We start from the raw sequence: 20,635 nt of genomic DNA on the forward strand, positions 1-20,635 counted from the left end.
GACTAAAAAATTAATTTTACATATTGGTTACTGCAGTTGTTAAATACCTACAAGAGATGCTGAACTCCAAAGAAATAGCCTGTTCAGGGCTACTATTTAATGTTCATGCTGTATTTCACCTTTTTTGAAATACAGTCACTGGAAGGAAAATGTCAAATAGATTGCTTTCCATATTTAAGTCACTGTATTTCTCATCATATATAAGGAAGTTTTATTTTTCATTACCGATTGAATACTTGTAGCCACTGAATACTTGAGGAAAACAGTTAATTGTCTGATATGACATGGTCTCTGCTTTTATATTTACAGCTCTGTGGAATATTGTGTCTGTGGAATATTATGTGCCAAAGGCTGCAGTACATCAAAAAATATAAAATAGCTTAAAACAGCCTATGAACAGCTCACCAGAAAAACACGAGGTTCAACGCACTATCAGCATAATATCCAAATTCTGAAAAGCTGTACAAATCTATTCATAGCAAATCAATAAAAATTTGCATAGAGAATGATTGTAAAACATGAGTTTAAGATAAAAGATGCACTTGCACAAAAGTACTGTCCAACAGACATGCCTTGTTTTTTGTTGTTGCTGATTTTTTTTCAAATAAGGAACTTCAGTCATATTAAACAACATTTGGCATGTATCCCATTTAAGGAAGAATCTGTAGCTTATGTGGCAGCTCTCATTAGCTTCAAGTACTTTCAAGATTTAAGAGCCAGCACATGATTTTTCCTACTGTAGCTGTATGAAAGGTATTTTTTCTGTGCCCAAAATGATGCAAAAGCACTTGTATAAGTTAAATACCTTAACTGTCTATCACAGATAAGAAAAGTGAAGTACCTTTTTTTTCTACTTTTTCTTTCTTTTTCTTTTCTTCATCTTCACCTTTAATTTGATCTTTGGAACCAGCAGATGATACGACTGCTGGAGGTTGTGGAACATCATTTGAAAATGAAGCTGTAGAAATGGTTGTACCAGGAGGAACTGCAATCTGCTTTACTAAAATTAAAAAAGCACAGATGTTAGGAGGAGTACCAGAACTTCGAACACCAACATTTTTCAGTTTCCAATATAAATAAAAAAGCAGAGAGAACTGAAAATTTTACGTAAAATACCTAAACCACAACTGCTGAGTAGTGAAGCACATTACAAAACATGTTTCAGAACTCAATCTATATATGATTATTATGATCAGTTAAGAACAAACATTTGACTACACATTTTCTAAATGGGAAAAAGTGCTAAACATAAGAGAACATGTAAGCAAAGATCACTTCTTTTTGTAGTTTATTTCAACATCTAGTTATCTTTGCTCCCAATTCTCTATTTCCCATTTGTGTTTGTCTAGTTTCAGTTTATAGCTACTAGCTCTTGTCATAGTGGAGACTATTCCATAAATGAGTTATGCATAAAATCACTTTTATGTTGTATTCAGATCATTCCTCAACTCTTTTTTCTGATTAACTTCAGAAACTGAGCCTGAATACTCACATTCTAAGAAACCACCTGCAGCCCTAACATGATTTGTCAGTTTCTCACTTCCCTTTCCTAAATTCTCCATATGACCTTCATAGTTCTTTTTAAACTGCTGATATAGAATTCTGGACATCACCTCACTGTCAGTCTTACAGATGAAAGTGTAAGAATCACCTCTCTTCTACAGTCTGCTCTTTAAGAATCTCACTAAGGCTTTTTATGTAATGATTGTGCTGGGTAAGCATCATTTGTGCACTAGACAGTATCATCAAGGCTCCCTTTCCCAAGAAAGCATAGATTACATGATCTTTTGAAGTTCCTTTCAACTCAGGCTGTCCTAGGATTAATGACTGTTTGACAAATTCTTCTAGTGTCAATATTATACAGTTCTCCATTCTGCATATATGTTTCTTTTTGCACTGGCTTTCCTGAAGAACTGCACTTTCTTTGTTGATGCTTGCTCTCTTCAACACTAAAGTGATTTGCACAAATTATATTCTTATAAACAACTTCCTAAAACCATTTGAATATGAGATTTGTTGTACCAACAACCACTTGCTTGCTAGTTGTGGAAAGTCTCTGTTTCTCAGATTTTCAGAAAAATATCTCATGATATTTTTGATGTACTGTGACTGTTTAATTTCTGTGCTCAACTACTTAGTACTTCCAAGGTAACATATATCTATTTACCTCAAAAGAAAATATTTGAATTTAGGTCTACTATCACTTAAATAAACTGGCTAAATAAAAGAAGATGAATATCAAGCTAAGTACTAATTTCCTTTCCCATCTTGGATCAACACACCTTAAGACCTCTCTGAAGCACAACAGATTCTGTGAAATATCCTATACCTGGCAAGAACTGCTGCAGACTAACAGACAACAGAGAAATACAAACTAATGGTTTGGTTTAGTACATGAAAGGGTTTTATTGGTCCCCAACAGAGGAAAAGAATTCTCTGTATTTACAACATGATAATCTTTTTGAAGACTGAATGTGTTGTTTTTACCAGTAAAACATTCAGTACAGTTGAATGCTAGCATCCAGCTACATTGGATACTATCTCAAACAATTTACAATATTGTCAGCCTGGGTAAAAATAGCAATAGCTGTTGAGGGCAAAAGAGACTTTTTTGGAAATAATTTTAAAGACAACACAGTGGATCTGAAACATTTCAGTTTTGGGGGTTTTTCTCTCTTCTTTTTTAATATGAAGTATATACGATGGTGCAAGCTGAACAGAACTACACAGAGGAATGTAAAGAAAGAGAAAGCCCAGTGGAAGGCTGGTCTTACTAAAGCATGGAATCATAAATTCAAAACACATTGTTTCTAATTTTACATTACCACAGTTTTTTTAATAAGTCGCTGGTTATCTGTACTTTGCATTGTGGTTTGATTTTCCATGGTGATTTTGCAGTCATGCTAGATTAGATACTCATAGTATCAAGAAGTGTTAGACATTCAGCAATTTCTAAGGTATCAAAAGGAGTCACTGTCATCAGTCAGATTCAGGGCTTATTATGAAAGGGACTGAACAAAAAAATACAAAGAACTAGTTCCATGTCTGATTACATTTGGTGTATGTACCTGTTAGACTTGCAGCTTATTAAAATGTTGGAATTAAGTAACTTGTCATAGGCATGGAACATAGGAAAATCCAGAGTTTGTGACTAATGCCACAGAGTCACAGAGAAAGATAAAAATCAAGTAGAATTAAGATAGTTTTGATCACATTTTCTGCTAACTACATCTACGTTGTATGAGAATAGGTCATTTTTCCCCACCTCCATTTCGGATTTCTGCCTGAATCAGCTCCTGTTTCAGCCCTTCAATTTCCTTCTTCAGTTTAGCATTTTCTACACGGAGCTTTTTCTCTTCGCGGAGAGATGCCTGCAAGACTAGAGTTGGCACATTAAAAATGACTGTTTAAAGAAAAGTGAAACATGGTGAGTCAAATAGCAAAAAAGGGGTTTGTCATCAGAAACACTTTGGAATCCTCTTCTTTGTTGTTGAAATAGCCACTTTTACAATACTTATTTAATCAAATTGCCTCTCAATAGACTATTTCCTCAGTACCCTAAACAGAATCACAAGAAAAAACTCCAAGAAACCTATTAGAAAAACCTTGAAGATGTTTGTAATACAGCACATCTTAATTCATTGATACAGTTAAATACAAAATATCATAGCTGAAGGTATGATACTCTTGAGAGAATCCTATAGTTGTGAAAAAGCAGTAACACATTCAGGATACTGCACAGTCTTATAGTCTTCCAACTCCCTTTCTCCCTTCAAGTGGAGTCATGTCCTATCAAATTTCCATCATCTGTTTGTGCCATTAATCCTTCCTTATCCATACCTTTTATATTTCAGAAAAAGCAGCTTCAAAAAACCCCCCACAAATCACAACAGTGAAGTCAAGCTTCTATCACAAGGTTTATCTTGGAGAACTTGAAACACACTTAAAAGGCTGACAGCACCAATGTTCTCATTTTCTCCTATGAGTATTTACTGTTAACCACCTGGTTAATAGGTTTATCATAAGAAAGATAATTCTTTACTAGCTTTTTCCTTGAGCAGAGCAACTTGTTGCTTGAGGTACTCAATGACTTGATCGGCCTCTGCACCCTTCTGCTCCAGTCTGTTCAGCACTGCATTGTTGGCTGCCATCTTTACCAAAAAACGGGCTAAAAACCTAGAGAAACAAGAGACAGTCTAAAATTAATGACTTCTTAATGCAATAACACTACCATCTCTTACCACGTGAAGCAGTTCTCAAATCAGTGACTGAATAAGAAAATTCACTAAGTAAAAAAGCTGGGCTCCCACTCCTAATGCAAAGCCCAAAGAAAAGTAACATTAATAGAATCAGATGTTTGACAGTTGCTTTCAAGTATTTTGGAAGAAAAACTCTTTTTCTTCCCAGATGCAGAAAACATGTTCTTCCTTCACAAAACAGAAAAAAAAAAATCTACCTTCTCAGAAAAAAGGGTCTGAATATATTTAGGGGGGAAAAAAGGAAATAAAAGGGAAAAGATTGGACAGGAGAACATGTATCCTGGTTTTAGCTGAAAAAATATATTAATAATATATTTATTCCACATATACTGAATATTTCATACATTATGGTTGTGCATATATTAACAATTTATTGTTGATTTACTTTTAAGCAGAATTCATGAGTGTTTTTACATATGTCAGATTAAGACAACTTTTATTGCAGGTTTACACCTTCAGAGTTATTTTAGCAGCAATTCTGATTGCCTGATTTTGTACCGACTGAAATGTAAGGGTCAGCACACAAGTAAAAAAGAAGCAGGGAACACAAAAGCCCAGCAAGGGCGAAAGCACAAATAAATGCTGCCTAACCTTCTTTTAGGATATTGACCTTTTACTGGGTTTCTCTAATGTTTCAGAAACTAGCTATGCCTTGTGTACTGCCTTTATTTCTTGAAGCTACCAAATATGGCCTATTTTCCTTCTGGGCAACATTTGTGTTTAAACAAAAACTCCAATAGTAGCAACAGAATGATGAAATACAGTTACAGCCACAGTGCTTTTACCCTCCCACTCAGTATCTACATGAAGGAAGAATTTGTACTAACAGCTGCCTCATCTGTAAATCAAGAAAACTGATTACAGGTGGGAAGAAAAGATCTGCACGAGCAATGGTGATTTAATTCTTGTGAGGTAATTTAATTCCTGTGAATTTGCCCACCAACTGCAACAAAGGGAAGAATTGGTAAGAAAATGGCAATCCAGATGCATGCATTGGCTCCTCAACTTTGATTAAGTCCAAAAATGCCTTTTCTCATATCAAATTGGCAGAAAACTTCCCATTTTATTCCAAGATTATTCTAATGCTATGATCTAAATCTGGTTTTAACATACAAATATTCTCTGTTGGGATTTGCAACAAACCTCACGCTGAAGACAAAACAGACTCAGAAATACCAGAGGTGAACAGATACAATCACACTCGTGCCAGTGTCAACATATTGCCTTTGGCACATTCTAAGTATAAAATGTATGTTGATATCTGATCTTATATTATAAATAACTCTCCACAGCTACATATGTAAAAAAAAAAAAACAAACCAAACAAAAACCCAAAACCCAACCCAACAGAAAACAAACTACAGTTATTCAGGAAGAGTGTAATTAAAATTTCCCAAAGTAAAACTGACAAAGCCAGAGAGAGGCACAATAATCAGATGATGCATGGGGCATCTCACTCTTGTAAATGTGCCATCTTACTCTTGCAAATGTGATGCATGAACCAACATCCTGCCTTCTTTTTGATGTAATACAATCAAAGTCTGTTTTACATACACTGTCTCACTTAAAGATGTAAGAGTATTACTGCCATCACACCTTCCAGTCATCCACAATAGATTTTTCTTCTAAAAGAAAGAAACTCTCATGAAGTAAAGAGCAGGAAAATCATCTCTCCAGGATTTTTATATTCAAATTAATCTCTGCTAACAAGAAAATAATTTTGTTTTCATGGGCAGACTGAAAATAGAGTTTTAAAAAGGAAAACAGTGATTCCAATAAGTTACTAATTTAGATGTCAAATGGAAACAGACACAAAACTATTATGGCACAACACAGCACAGTACAAAGCCTGGGATATTACTGTCTGCATACCAGTAAGATTTCTTGCAAGCTACAAATTCTCTCCCGGGAACACAATACTAACAGTAGAAACTTTGCCAACGACAACAAAAATGCTACTAAAACTTCAAAGTGAATAGAACTGGTACATTTTATAGATTTTAGCCAAGTTGGCTAATGAACTGAAGATCTGGAAATTAAGTTACATGATTACAATGAGTAGACATTTTCCCACTTGTCAAATAAATTTCTGTAAAGCCAGTATTGTAAAAATAACACAAAGAAATAGGTATTTCCGATGATAATATAAAAAGGCAACAGGCTGAAGTGAACTGCTGTACAAGCACAGGAACCCATACAGCAAAGTCATAAAACTGTACCTAAAAAGGACACATTAAAAAAAAAAAAAAAGAAAAAGACCCATCCTTTATTATAGAATACAAAACACTTCAAAAATATTAGAACTACAATAACCAAAGGCTGCAGTCAATTTTTTAATTTTTTTTTAATATTTCCCCTATTTCCTTTGCCCTATATTACCTCCCACTTCACACACAAAAAAAATCCTCAAAAAACCCAAACCAACTCTTACTGGTTGATACACAAACTGAAAACTGGAAAGAAAATCAGAAATAATATAGCTCAAAAACCAGCCTCATATCTCATCACAGATCATTCTGACCTGTTTTGGAGAAAATGTCCCAAAGGCCAACTGAAAGTAAAGTTACTTCATGCAATTGTGCCTAACTAGCTGCTTTCCCTTCAAACAAAAAATAGCCTTGAAAAACAAGTACAGATTAGCTACATTCAGACCTTCTTCAAAGGAGAACCTCCTGAAGTTATCTAGTTGCTTAGCTAAGGGAATCTTTTATCTCAGACCTCTGAGGACCACTGTGTCACCTGCAAGACACTCAGAACTCCTACAAAAACCACCTGCTCCACTCAATGGAACTCAATCTTCAAATGAAAGACGCGAGTCCTGCAGTTATTCATTAGGTTACATATCAACACAGAAAGGCTGTTTATTTTCTCAGCATTCTACTTGCTGATTAAGAGAGTTGCCTATCTTTTTTAAACAGAAAGCACTGCCTCCTATGGTCTTCTAAGTAGCTGCAGTACCCTCACAAGAGGCATTATTCTACTTGGCTGCTCTAAAACAAGTAGTGTGGAAGTGCCCACAAAGTGGCAAACTCTCTATAACAAATTAAGACTTTTCATATAGTACAAATTACTCTAAAATTTTAACATGTTTTACAAATATTGGTTCATCAACATTGGCCTCAACCTTAGAATACATCCAGATCAAAAAGGGAACACACAAAGGATGCTAAAAACATAAACCTTGTTGTAGCTTACTCATCAATATTAGTATTCTGTTTTTAAAAGCAAGAAAAAGCCTAACCTCCCATAAAATTAATGGCAAAATTTAAAACTTAAAACTCTAAAAATTAGTTTTGGAATCTATTCACAGTCCGAACATGGAACTGATTACTTTTCACTATTGGAAAAGCAATCATTAAATGAAAAAGTAAAAAAAAAAAAAAAACCAAAAACTCCTCAAACCCAGAAATTGGAAGCCAATTGATTCCCAAAACCTAAAATAATTAGCTCTGAGCATTCCTTTTTCCAGCTGGAGGTTTTAAAAAGCTCAGTACTTCCAAGTTCTCAGCTTTTTCTTGCAATGCTTTGCTAATGTCAACACAAAAAGTAAGATCACTAACTGCACAAGACCTAACCTGCAGGCTGGTTAGTACAACCTACTTATAGAACTTACGGATCAACCTGTTCTCCATGTGTGCATCAAGTGTTTCTGTGACAGAGATGCAGCTACATTTCAGCACTGTCAGTAAGGTTTTGTGCTGCTGTCTTAGGTGGCAGGAGTCTTACGTTTTCATTCTTTCTCACAGGCCTTAATGCAACAGAACCAAATACCACCTATGTTTCAGTTGGTCACCTGAGCATGTGTTGAGACAAAAAGTTGCCAAGCTTTGTCTCAAATGACGTAAAATGAAAGAAAATCACCGTGCCTCCTTCTCCTGTCTTCCTCTCCCACATACACATAAAATCCTCCTCAGGGAGAGGGTAAACTTTGACAGCTCATCACCCATAGGCAGCATTCTCCATTGCACAGTGCTTTGCTCTGACCCATCATTGCTCTTCCCTCTGTGCTAGCTATGGAGGAATCAACTATTCCTATGGCAAAGTCAATCCTACTCATCTTTACCAAAGAGCAGAAAATAGTAACAAAATGGCCCAGGTGGCATTCTCCTATGAGGTGAATGTCTCTGCCACGTTCATGAATGGTTGCCAACCAAGACCTAAGATTTATTTTCTCACTACAGGAGAAAATAAAAGTCTGCAAAAAGACATGTTTGCTTTTCAATTGAGATGATCTGTTCAAATTAAAAGTTTGTAATTATGAAGCAAAACCAGTGGCTTATTCTAAAAGTTATTGATAACACAGAGGTAATTTCTCCAATGCTAACTAAAGTCCAGTAATCTAAGGTAGAGAAAAAACATTTAATGGTAATTCCTCTTCCTAAGCTTTTGGTCTTAAGTCTTAAGCGGATCTGAAAGTAAACTCTTTTTCTTCCTCCATGTGGTCAACTTGTATAGTAAAGTATTGTACTTTCTGTAAAAGACACAAAGTACCAACGATCACTTTGTTTCTTCAAGAACTGTGTTTAAACACTTCTAGCTGAGCATCTTTTTCAAGTATGGTCATTTCTGGCAGACAATCTTACAAAAACCCATAAATATAACAGAATGTGTCAGCTGTTTGCCAGATTCTGCTTTCTCTGCTTTGCACTTCTGTGAACTGTCAGGATACAGTGAATCAGATTTGAGAATCTCACATCACACCTTTTTAATCTGCAAAGTAAGGAACAGTAGTTAGCAGATCAGAACAGAAGAAAACAGATTGGAACTATGTTTTCTTTGTCTAAGCCAAAGAATTAGTGCAACTAGGCTATTGTTTTAACTTGTCCCATCTTCTGCCTCAGAACACTGAGATTCATGCTTTAAAAATCAATTCTCTCTTAAAGGTTTCTCCTAACTTCTGATAAAGTATTCTAGACCTGATGCTGTCAATATCTCTGGATAAGATTTAGAATATCCAATTTGATCATTTCACATTTTTGGTAGAAAAACATAAGGTCTAGTTTTCAAAACCATGAAACTTTAAACTATATTTTAAAAAAAACCAAAACAAAACAAAACATAGGAGAGCTACAACTGATTAGTTTTGAGATCAAGTCTTAGTTTTGACTTGATCATCTCCCTGCTTCACTCTAACTAAAGCAAAGAAGATCAGCAGCAGTTCTCAATTCATCATTCAGGAGGCAATGGCCTAAAGCAGTTCAAATTTGCAATAATATAGTTCTATTGTTAGGACACTCTGGAAATCAGGTATATTCAGTAAGTTTCATGCACTTACACCTATCACTACTACAAAAGATTGGGTATTTCACTGGTTTTATACCTGTTAATACATTGTAAAATGCAATCATGGCTTTTACACCCAAATGTTCCTTTTCAGGAAATGTGATTCTAAAAGATTAAGTGTTTCTAGGCTTCAATAGACAGAGAAAATCAGATTTACTTATCAGAAATGCAGATTTACCAGAGTTTTATCTGTGGAAAAATATAATTCACAAAATAAATAAAGTAAAACATGAAGCTATTCACAAACAGGTTTAAAAAATGTGCCTTTTAAACTTGTATATATAAGGCTAAGGTATCAATAACAAGCAATATGATGCTGAGAAAGAAAACAGAGGTATCTTAGGCATTAGATACTTTTGCATTATTTGAGATTACTCAGTCATGATCAAAACCACAGTTTTCTTGTTATAATACAGCAAAAAAAAGATATACTGCACCCCATTACACTTAAATATCATTTCAAGCACATTGAAGAGACATGCACATATCAGTTAAGATTTAACTACCAGTTCATCTGTCTTTCAGAATTAAGTATATTGTTAGCTCTGTAAGGGAAGAATGTAGGTTTCCTGAATTGCCCATTGTCAAAGTTTACACACTTGAAAATATAATTTAAGGTCTTAAGCAAATATGTGTAAGTGTTCAAAATGCAGATGCTCACCTAGGTCCTTTTCCAAGTACAGCAAAGGATTATATCAAAACATTAGCAAAATGGTTTTGGCAGAACAATGGCAAGCATTTGAAAAGCAACAGTATGAAAAAAAAGCCAAAACCATACAACAAAGAAACAAACAAAAAAATTCCCCCCTCCACCGAAACAAAACAACCCCTCCAAAAATAAAAAACAAACAAAAAAGGTTAAAAAAAACCAAACAAAAAACAAAAAACAAAAAACCAACAAATATAACAAAAAACACAACTGGTTTGTTGTTGGTTTTTTTTTCAAAATTTGAGCAATATTGATGGATTGCAGTATAAAAAGTCAAAATCTAGAAATCATTTTCAAATTAATCATCATGGAATCTAATTTTGAACTCTCGGTACTAGACCAGTGATCCCCTATCAGGTACTAGAAATTTGGGCACTATAAAAAAATCAAATAAAATTTTAACTACTATCCTTGTATTTTTCTAAAGAAAGAATGCCTTTTATAATATGAGCAAAATGTAAGAGAGTGTTGTAAAGTATGGCAATACAGCTTTAGAGACTCACAACTGCAGAGGGACATCAGGACTCTTATCTTCCTTTCTCTCCAAATGTGATTGCAATAACTGGGACTTTAAACAGTTGAACAGCTTGATTCTTTTTTTTTTTTAGTTCTTAAAAATAATTTATCAAGTATTCATAATCTATAAGCTTCTGTGTAGAAGGTATTGAAAGTAATTTGCCAAGCAACAAATTAGTAGACAAACTTGTACATTTCTGCCACATGTTGTTTCAACTCACATCTTTGGCAATGAGAGAGCCAGAATAATCACTTCGCAGACTTTCAAACAACCAAAGTGTCTAACACAGTTCATCCAAGTAGCAATGTCAGCTCTATGGAATGATTTGCTAGCTCTGGAGACTACAGTCCAACCCTTCTGGCTGCCAGATAAATCAGGCTCAATCCCAGCTGCAGACAGGTCTTTTAGTAGTCCTAAGAGCCTACCCCTCTCTATTTTAAAGGGCTGTAAATAGTAAAAACACACAAAACTGAAGTTTTTCATATTGAAAAACACTTCAGCATGAAAGAGATTTTTTAAACATGTGATGGAACATCATACAACAAAAGGCCCCTCTACTGGTACCAATTTTGAGGCCACAGAAGTTATTAAGTAATGACTATTTTTAAACATGAAGACAAGTCTGCCTTGAAAGTGAACGATGTACCAAAGTTACAAGCAAGTCACAGCATTAACGAGACAGACAAAAATCAAATCTATGAGTAGCAATACATGAGGAAGTAAGCCAAGCACACACCCAAGTAAATAAGGTAGAAGAATGAAACTTTTACTTTAAAAGTGACTTGCATTAAAAGGAATGTCTTTGATTTGTATGGTAGAGATCGCCAAAAACACAAGTCAGAAGTAAAAAATTATTTTAGTACTTTGTTCTATTTGCATTTTAAGACGTTAGTAGATCCCACAGCATATTAATTAACTGCATCGTATCTTAACACACTACAACTGCAATATTCAAAAGGTTAAAAGTACTTGCAGCTTCATTCACATCCCTGATGTAAACTTGTGCTAAATGTCTATTCAGGGAGAAGTTTCTACTAATGCTTTCCTCAGTCCAATTCTGAATCAACTTTGTACTCTTTCCCACCTCTAGACACTCCAAGGACTAAACAAAGCAGAGACATGACTACCCTTAAGGAGTTCTGTCCAGGTTAAGGCAGCAGTCAAGCATTTGGATGTGGTCTGTAACAAAATTTACACCTTAATTTATGAATCTGAGAAGTCTGCCCAGTAATTCAATAGACATCGATGGCTCTCAACACGGCTCAAGAAAAGCAACTTCTATGTGCTGCTCAACTCAAGTCTCAACAGGTCACACACCCGGTACATCTGCCAGGTCCCCTGCAAGTTCCGTAGAGATTCATCTGGTTGTGCTTTGTAGTACAGTCTGCAATTTAAGTAGCAGCTCATATGCCAAAAGAGTTGGACAGCCTGATATATTTTTTCAGTAGTGTGTATCTTTTGAATCCCACTCCGTTAATATTTTAATAATACTATCAAAATCTTATGGTAAATGATCACCATGTACACAAGAAATTCTCACATAAATCCCACGATGAAAAAGATGCAATGTGCTGCCTCATTTCTTTGACCTTAATTACTGATTTCCAAACCTAATATACATCACAGTTCTTTGGAACAGAAAGCTTATGTCAAAAACTGACAAGTTTTTTTGTAGTGTTTTTTGTTGTTGTTTTTCTTTTTTTTTGTTGGGGTTTTTTATAAATTTAAAAGCTTAAATTTCCAAACCACAGTGTATCCAGTTGTTACCACTGTACATATATACATGTGTGTATATACAAATATAAACATATAAATACATATTAAAAAGTATCTGCTACTCATGTCTCAAAGTATCCTCATAAAACTTCCTTGAAAGGTGATGGACTTTACAATTACAGACACACACTTATGCCTATAAATTCAGAAATTTAAGAGGACTCAGCTGCATCTGGACAAGCCTGCAAGGTCAGCACATGCCACAGGAACTCAAAGAATCTGTGCTGTGGTTCATCCTCCAGGGTTTTACTGGGGAGTGGAAGCTTTAGATTACTGTTGTAACTACAGAGTAAACTACTCATAAATCAGACAGAAGAATCAGAACTGCACTGAAATCTACCTGCTGCTGCCAAGTAGAACAGTTTCTTAAGCACTTTATTGATTTTTGCAACTTTCTCCTAAGTCAAGTGAAAATTAACACTACCTCATTAATTTAGAACAAGTACAGCAGTTATAAAAAGGTAAAGAAAGTAAGAAATGTTTACACCCTCCCCCTTAAGACAGTTCTCAGTTAGGAACAAAAATATATTTTAAAAGTATCTCTCAAAATCCGGTATTTTTCTTTTGGGTCTGTCAGAGCAGTAAGGATAATAACCCTTGTCAAAAACCTAGCTGCTAAAAAGACACTTTAAAAATATCTTCCCCTCAGAAATTTGAAGAGTTTGGGAATAAGAATATCACTAAGCAATGTATTTTATGTCAGCCATAGTCTGTAAAATAATGGTGTTAATTAGGTAGGTCACAGGAATGTTGATCCCCCCCGTTCAATTTCAATTCATAATACTCTTCATGTCTGAAACCTGTCTACTGGTTATCTAACACAGTCCAACTGTGTTAACAAAGAATCTTGACATTTACTACTTTTCCATTAATATCAGCTTTTTTACATATAAAAGTTGTATCTTGTAGAAAAGCTAGAGGAAAACGGGATTTAGCCACTCAGCTAAAGCAAGTGCTAAGGTTAAAAATAACCATTATTTATTCACAAAAGCATTCAGCAGACATCATGCAGATGTACTGTGAAAAAATCAGTGTTCTCTAACTTCAGACACATTAACAACTGCTGGTATTTACTGAAGCAGAAACTTTAGGTATTCTTTATAAGGGCCAAATAAAATCTGAAGAAAAAACTGAAGACGTGCATGTTTGTGTGCTCATGTGTCTGTGAGTAATCAATGCAAGAACAATGGCAAACACCTCTTAATTGGGAGCAACAAAGTGGTCAAAGCCTTAAGGGGAAAAGCAGTCCTTGCCCAACTTTGACCCTGCAGTTGCAATCTTCTGTAAAGACACTAACCAACCCTGAGCAGAGAAAATTATTTATTTAGCTGCGGAGTGAAAAGTCTAAATGTAGTTTTATATATTCATATATATATAAAAATAGTGGGCTGACAACAACAAACCACATGCCAGCAGTATCTTCCACTGCATATTCCTGACATCAGCCTCAAAACACAGGTCTTTCCTTTTATCACCTACAGAGTGAAGAGACTTAAAATTCCTAGCAGGCATCTCATCAACTTAGAAAAAAATCTCCAGATATAGCTATTGTTAACTATCTACCCTTTTGGACTAATATTTTAACTTCTGTGGTAGAAATATAATAGTATTTTCCCTTTTGGACTAATATTTTAACTTCTGTGGTAGAAATATAATAGTATTTTTCCCTTTCGGAGACAAAACAAAGGAACTCTGAAGAAAAGTTTTGAGTAGATTTACATTTCTGCAGAAGAAGACTTTGTTATTCCCAGCAGGAAAACAAGCAACTTCTGAAGCAAAAAATCTACAGCAACTACCTGTCAATCATTTCTACATAAAGAGTACAAAGTAACAATTCGACAGATACTTGAAAACAAAATGCCCCCTTTCCTTCCCCTCAATCCAAATGGTTATACTAAGACAGAGTTATTTCAGATCTTCTACTGATTTGAAACAAAACAAATTTTGAAAGAAAGATATCTTTTGCATGAAAAAAACCCACCCCTTTTTCCTGTACAGCAAATGGTGCTTATATTTAACACATATTTTTCTTTTAGAAATGAGAAACAATTAACAGAGAATGACTGATCAGATTTTATATGTTTATTTTACCCCATGCAAACAAAAGGCTTTTGACTATTGTAGTTATTCCAGCTGACACACAGAAATGACCTTCCCAAACAAAAAAGAGTCATCTTGAAAAGTCTTTTTTCTCAAGTTGTTTTCTATATTCTAAACTAAAAGAGAATATCAAGAGGATTTTTTGATTACGTTATAGCATCTCTTGCAAAACTGTAGCTGCTACAGGACAGTGCCCTCGCTTTCTTCTTCCCTCTGTTAATTTAATATTACATAGTCATCAATAACTTCTCACAAAAATTTTCACACACTGGTACTGAAAAGAACACCACTGTAACTAAATATCTGCCTTTATGAGCACTTGATAACCCAGTTTCAAAATAAGTATACTCAGTAACCCATTGGGCAGTCCAGCACAGCACTGTTCGAGTTAATAGTATGTTAGTCTAGGTAAACTTCTGGACCATGTCTTCTATAAATATTTAAGCACTGCTCGAGAGAAAGCACGGCAATATTGTATCTTTTAACAGTACCAAAAAAAAAAGCAAGCAGTTATGTAATTGCATTTCAGAGCCTCCTTTGTAGTTGTATGTAGTGAGAAGTTTTTGAGGTTCACAGCTTTTAAACCTTCTAGGATGAAAATGATTTCCCCACTTTTAATAGATCTGTGTAAAGGGGAAAAAAAATTACAGAAACAAAACTCCCTGTGCACTCATCTTGAATGTTGAGAGGGCTGATGTCAGCTATTAAGACTGATAGTCTCTGACAGAAGAATCCTCCAAGTAGCTTTTGGGGAATAGTCATTTTTCATCTATGGATTCAAACCATGGAAACAAAAGAAGCTTTAAGACAAGTTGAGCTAAATTCTAATTTTGCTGTGTTACAAATTATTTTATTGAAAATCCAATCCTTTTCAAACAATTATTTTCAATTAGAATATCTTAGTTTAACATCTTCAAAAAGTGCTACCTTGAAGGTAAGTTTTCAGTAAAATGCAAAGGGAAAAAAAAAAAGACCTGTGCCCAGTTCTAATCATGAGCATTATTTTATAGATGGTCATTTGGATGTGAAATTACTTACCCACTGTGATGCAGCAGGGTAATTGAACCCCTAAGAAAAGATGAATTTCCCTAGTGTCACATCCTAGCTGGCAACAGTGACTTCCTTAGTGTGTCACTGTTACCAATTACTAGAGCCCTTCACACAGAAGGTTTCAAACCTCACAGTAGGACCAGGACAGATGCAAACTCAGGCCCTTCACTCCAGAGCAGCTGTGACTAAGCCAAACGCAGCATCTCCCCTATGCCATGTGTGAGCCCATGCGCTCCTGGGGGAATAGCAGTCCCCAGCTGCCCCAGACAAATGAGCTGCTGAAATGATCTGTTCACTGATCTTCAGAGTCTGAAACAAGATGCCACTACAAAGCTGTATATTAAAGTGTAATTAAGAAACACACTGGGACAGAAACCAGATCCAATGGCCATGGATCGTTTCCGAGAGAGGGTCCTGAAGTCAGAGACTAATCTTTAAACTATTAGTTTGTATTCAGTAGAAGTTATGTTGGGAAAGCTCCTGATGAGAAGAAAATGGAAATAAAAGTGTTCCATAATAGGTAGTTTTATGCCAAAAGATTGAGCCAAATGACCTCAAGAAAAGATTTGCTAACTTGAGGCAATTTTTGATGATGTTTCAGGAATTAAATTTTCTTCTAATCCAGCACAGAATCTGTCAGTTTTTCAGAATTCTGAGGAAAGAATGAATTCTACATGAATTGTGTTTAACGGATGATGATTATATACAGTATATATTGCTTTCTAATATGAATGGTAGTTTAATCTTTCCTCTCTACAGTTTTAAAAGTCAAGGAACAGTTTCTAGGCTGTTAATATAAAGTGGAATAAGAATTTAAGGATGAAGGGTGGTGAGATACTGGAACAGGTTGCCCAGAGAAGCTGTGGATGTCCCATCCCTGGAAGTGTTCAAGGCCAAATCAGATGGGGCTTTGAACAACCTGGTCAAGTGGAAGGAGTCCTCCCTGCAGGGTGGTTGGAACCAGATGGTCTTTAAGGTCCCTTCCAACCCATTCTGCAATTCCATAATTGTACACAAAATTATGGAGTGTAACAAAAATTGCAAAAGTTAGGTAAGCAGAGGGTCTCTCTTTTCTGGAATTTCTCTCTGAAAACATATACGGCAAAGAAGAATTTATCCAATTCTCATTTCAGTAAGGTATCAAAGTAATTTTCTTTAGAAACAGCAAGTGTCAACAAGTGATTTAAATTGCTCTTATACATGCTCCCTGATGCATTTAATCATCAAAATGGATCAATTTCAGATTACCATAATCCAAGTTACTGTAACCTTAGAGAAACCTTATCTTTCGTCTTGGTTGGCAGAGATGATTTCCTCACTTATGCCTTTAAAAGTAATTCATACCTGTATTAATGTTCACACTCTGTATGGACAATAAAAAGGTTTTGGACAAATGTTCGCTCCTCAGATTCTGTAGACAGAACAGGTGACCTACCCTTACCAGAAGGCCACTAACCAACCAACAATACTCTGACAAAACACATTTAAACAAAACAAATCACAAACATGCAAGTGAACAACTGAAAGATGCTCTGCTCCAAGATTTCAAAAAATTACAATCTCAAAACATTTGGAGCAGTCGTGCTACCCAAGCAAACTAGCACATTTTTATTAGTCTCAAAAACCACTTTCCCTTGTTCCATTTATCAGACCTATTCAATTGACTGGAACGACAGGGGCTATATTTTCAGGAGGAAAATACCTGCTTGCAAAATATGTCATGTTTGTTATGGAGTTCACCATTAGAAAATTTGCCCAAGGGCAACTAATGACTTAATCAATTAACACCACACCAAAAAACAAAAAAAAAACTACAGAAAACAACTTATTACCCTGCCATGCCTCCCCACTCCAGTTAAAAAAACAAAAGTCAGCTCAAACTTGCAATTTCTCTAGAAAACAAGTGTGAGGGAAACAGGAGTAAATAAAGGAGAAGCAAGTAAGGAAATCTTGACTAGACACATTTTATTGTAGGCACACTGTCTCAGCTGCTCAAGCAATACTTATATTGCACTCATACATACTCAAGACTCCCTACAACTGCCACAGAGATCTGCCTTTGTTCAGATTCCCCTTTCCTGTCTCTCAGCTTCTTAAAGACACTTCAAAGAAGATCAAAAAGCTTGAAAGAAGTATAGCTGTTTAGTCTATAGAAGAGAAGATAAATGGGAGACTTGGTCTCATTCTTCAAACAGAAAGCAAGCTGGTACGAGAATGGGACTAAACTGTTCACCAGGTCTGATGCAGACATCAAAAAGAATGCAAGATTTAAGTTTTGGAAAACTTTCAAGTAACAGTAATAGACTGAACAGGCTGCCTTTGCAGGTTGTGGAATATCCATCACTGGAAGGTTTTAAAAACAGGTTAGGCAAACATCTGTCAGAAGTGATTAAGATATAATAGATGAGAACGAATGAGATCTTTTGCTCCTCTTCTGCCAAGGTCTTTTTGTTACACCTGGTGTTACAAACCAAATAATATTTCCCTTTTTTATATCCATGTGTTTTATTTAACTTTAAAAAACATTTAATAAAAGTTACCATTCTGCGATATTTCCACATATTCAAGTGTGTTTATTTGGGACAACAAAATACACATAAAAGATTTGCTAACTCTGAAAGCAGGAGAAAGAAACCACCTGTGAAGTAAAATAACGTATTAAATTTACACTCACTCTAAATAAATTGACCTTTAACATCATAATGCAGACAGCACTCTATTTTCTCATTCTCCAAGAAAAAAAATTGTGAAAATTTTAGCTGATGACTTACTGATCTGCAGTCACTAAGATTTTCCTTAAAAGAATTTTTTTAAAGGAAAGCACTTTTTCCCAAGCACCAAAAAAAAAATAAATTATAATATTAAAAATAATTTAAAATAATAAAGCAGAAGACTGTTTTGAGAAATATTCAAACCTTTTTTAAATTAAATTATGAGGAAGGATGGCTTCCATCACAACGGGGGGAGTGGGAAGCCAGAGACCTTTTTTCCACCCCCTTACTGTTTAATACTAAGGTAACCATGGAAATAAAAAATAAACATTGATTTCCCCCTCACACCCAGTATGATGGGAAATCTATCAGGGGAAATGTTTCTTGGTAAAGGTAAGAATCATACAGGTAACTGTTAAGAAGAATAAACAGATTTCTGGGGGTCTTGCTCAACTGACATCATGTAACTCATACAAGAAATAAGAGGTGCTGTTTGCTTTGCCCACATCTGATGTTCCTAGTAGCTGTTTTCTATGCTGACTCCTCAGTTTTATCAATGTTGCCTAGCACTTGCCCTTCTTTAGGTTTTAGGAAACTCTCCCTTAGAAGAGACAAATATGAACGAATACATTCACACAACAGCAGTGACACACAGCAATCAAACCATAATTGGAAAAGTTAAAAAATACTACGGTTGGTAACAGATTTGTCTTCCTGCACATTTGATCAATCCTTCTAATGACAACTGCTTATGTTATTTTTATTATATAGGTATTTCCTAAGTATGTTCACAGGGACTTGTAAAACAGGTGGGGTTTGTAGGCACTCAAGAACTCAATTTTTCTTTTCATTCTTGGTCTGGGCAGGTCCTGGATAACACTTATGTCCTATTTTGGATCTCGATATGTGGTTTTTCTTGCCAATTCAGGATCCACCCCTCAGTCTGATGTCAAGCTCTCTCTGCTGCTTCTTAAGGCTTTTTAAGAAATGAACAGAGTAACATGACATCCATAAGATTATTTATTCTACTTCAAGGAGGAAGGCGCAGGGAAGCTGAGAAAGTGACAGTTTTCTAATTTGATTCTATTGACAATTAGTGAATTTATGTAAAGCAGCAATTTTAGAAGTGGTTTATTAATTCAGAAAGAAAACACAAATTACTACAGCTGATTATTACTTTATGTTATCTCTTACTATCTCATAATTCAAACTAGCATGGTTCTACAGTATAAAACATGCTGTGTAATAAGAGTATAGCACTATTTTGAGGCATTCATACAATATTTCCAGAAGCTGCTTTTAAAGTTTCGTGCTAACTGAAATGAGTGTACTGTATCTCAATATATTATGGACTAATATAAAATGAAAGTTTTTAACTTTCTACTTTAGTCCTAATTTAAGAAACACACACACACATACACACCAACCCCCAGTTACAAACAACCATGTCTCTGTGGAGTTCAAGGAACAAAAATAAAAGATTAACAAATAAAAGATTAAGATTTGGAAATACTAATCAAATTGTTGTGATGACATGTCACTTAAATAAAGAATTCAGTGTGTAAAGCATATAGCATGAAATTTCAGTGATAAACACTACAGTTAAGTATATATATTTCAACATTCTCTAAATTGGGACCCTGTCCTTCAAGAATGTAATTCTACCAAGGATATTAAGCACACAACTTTAGAAAGAACTAAGAAGAAGAAAAGGGAGGAATGCCACCAATACACCTTGCATGACAGAGCATTACTCACACAGTGTTTTATAGTTCTCTTTTCAGGCAAACAATACCGTGAAACTTCCAGGTCAATAGAAAGTCAAAGACTCAAGTAGACTAGAATCTTATAAATTTTTGGTTGTCAAAATTAATTTTAAGAAAATGGTATTATTTGATTTAAAAGACTTTGCAAAGCATAACAAGTCCTAGGGGGCTATTTGCTTCCCCTCCCCGCCCTCGTGGCACACAATTAACTTCATTCCTAGTCTTCTTGGATAACATACCTAACTGAAAAGACAGTAATGTATTAAACAGACTTCAGTCAAATATTTTAGAAGAAAAGCCATTACAGACAATATCTCCTAAATCAAAAGAATGAAGAAATATCCATGGACTGTTTAGCCCTCCTTCAAGAAAGAGGCCCTAGGTTAACTTACCACTGTTAAATTCATGCTTATTGAGAGTTATAATGATGTCAAAGCAGCATAACCACACCTTTCTGCATTAAA

The 20,635-nt window shown here is 35.1% G+C and overlaps 1 protein-coding gene across 2 annotated transcripts in view; it reads right to left on the minus strand.

Moving 5' to 3' along the window:
• The window catches only part of AIMP1 (aminoacyl tRNA synthetase complex interacting multifunctional protein 1), a 38,969-nt gene that overhangs the window by 16,252 nt on the left and 2,082 nt on the right, over positions 1-20,635 (minus strand). For both annotated transcript variants that reach the window (XM_018072439.2, XM_008933198.3), the window contains exons 2-4: positions 4,043-4,176; positions 3,266-3,379; positions 842-1,000 (exon numbers count right to left, since the gene is read on the minus strand). In XM_018072439.2, the coding sequence (XP_017927928.1) occupies positions 842-1,000; positions 3,266-3,379; positions 4,043-4,176 (407 nt within the window). The remainder of the gene's footprint in view (positions 1-841; positions 1,001-3,265; positions 3,380-4,042; positions 4,177-20,635) is intronic.

The sequence above is a fragment of the Manacus vitellinus genome, unplaced genomic scaffold (assembly GCF_001715985.3).
Source record: "Manacus vitellinus isolate BGI_N305 unplaced genomic scaffold, ASM171598v3 scaffold_0_pilon, whole genome shotgun sequence".
Lineage (NCBI taxonomy): Eukaryota > Metazoa > Chordata > Aves > Passeriformes > Pipridae > Manacus > Manacus vitellinus.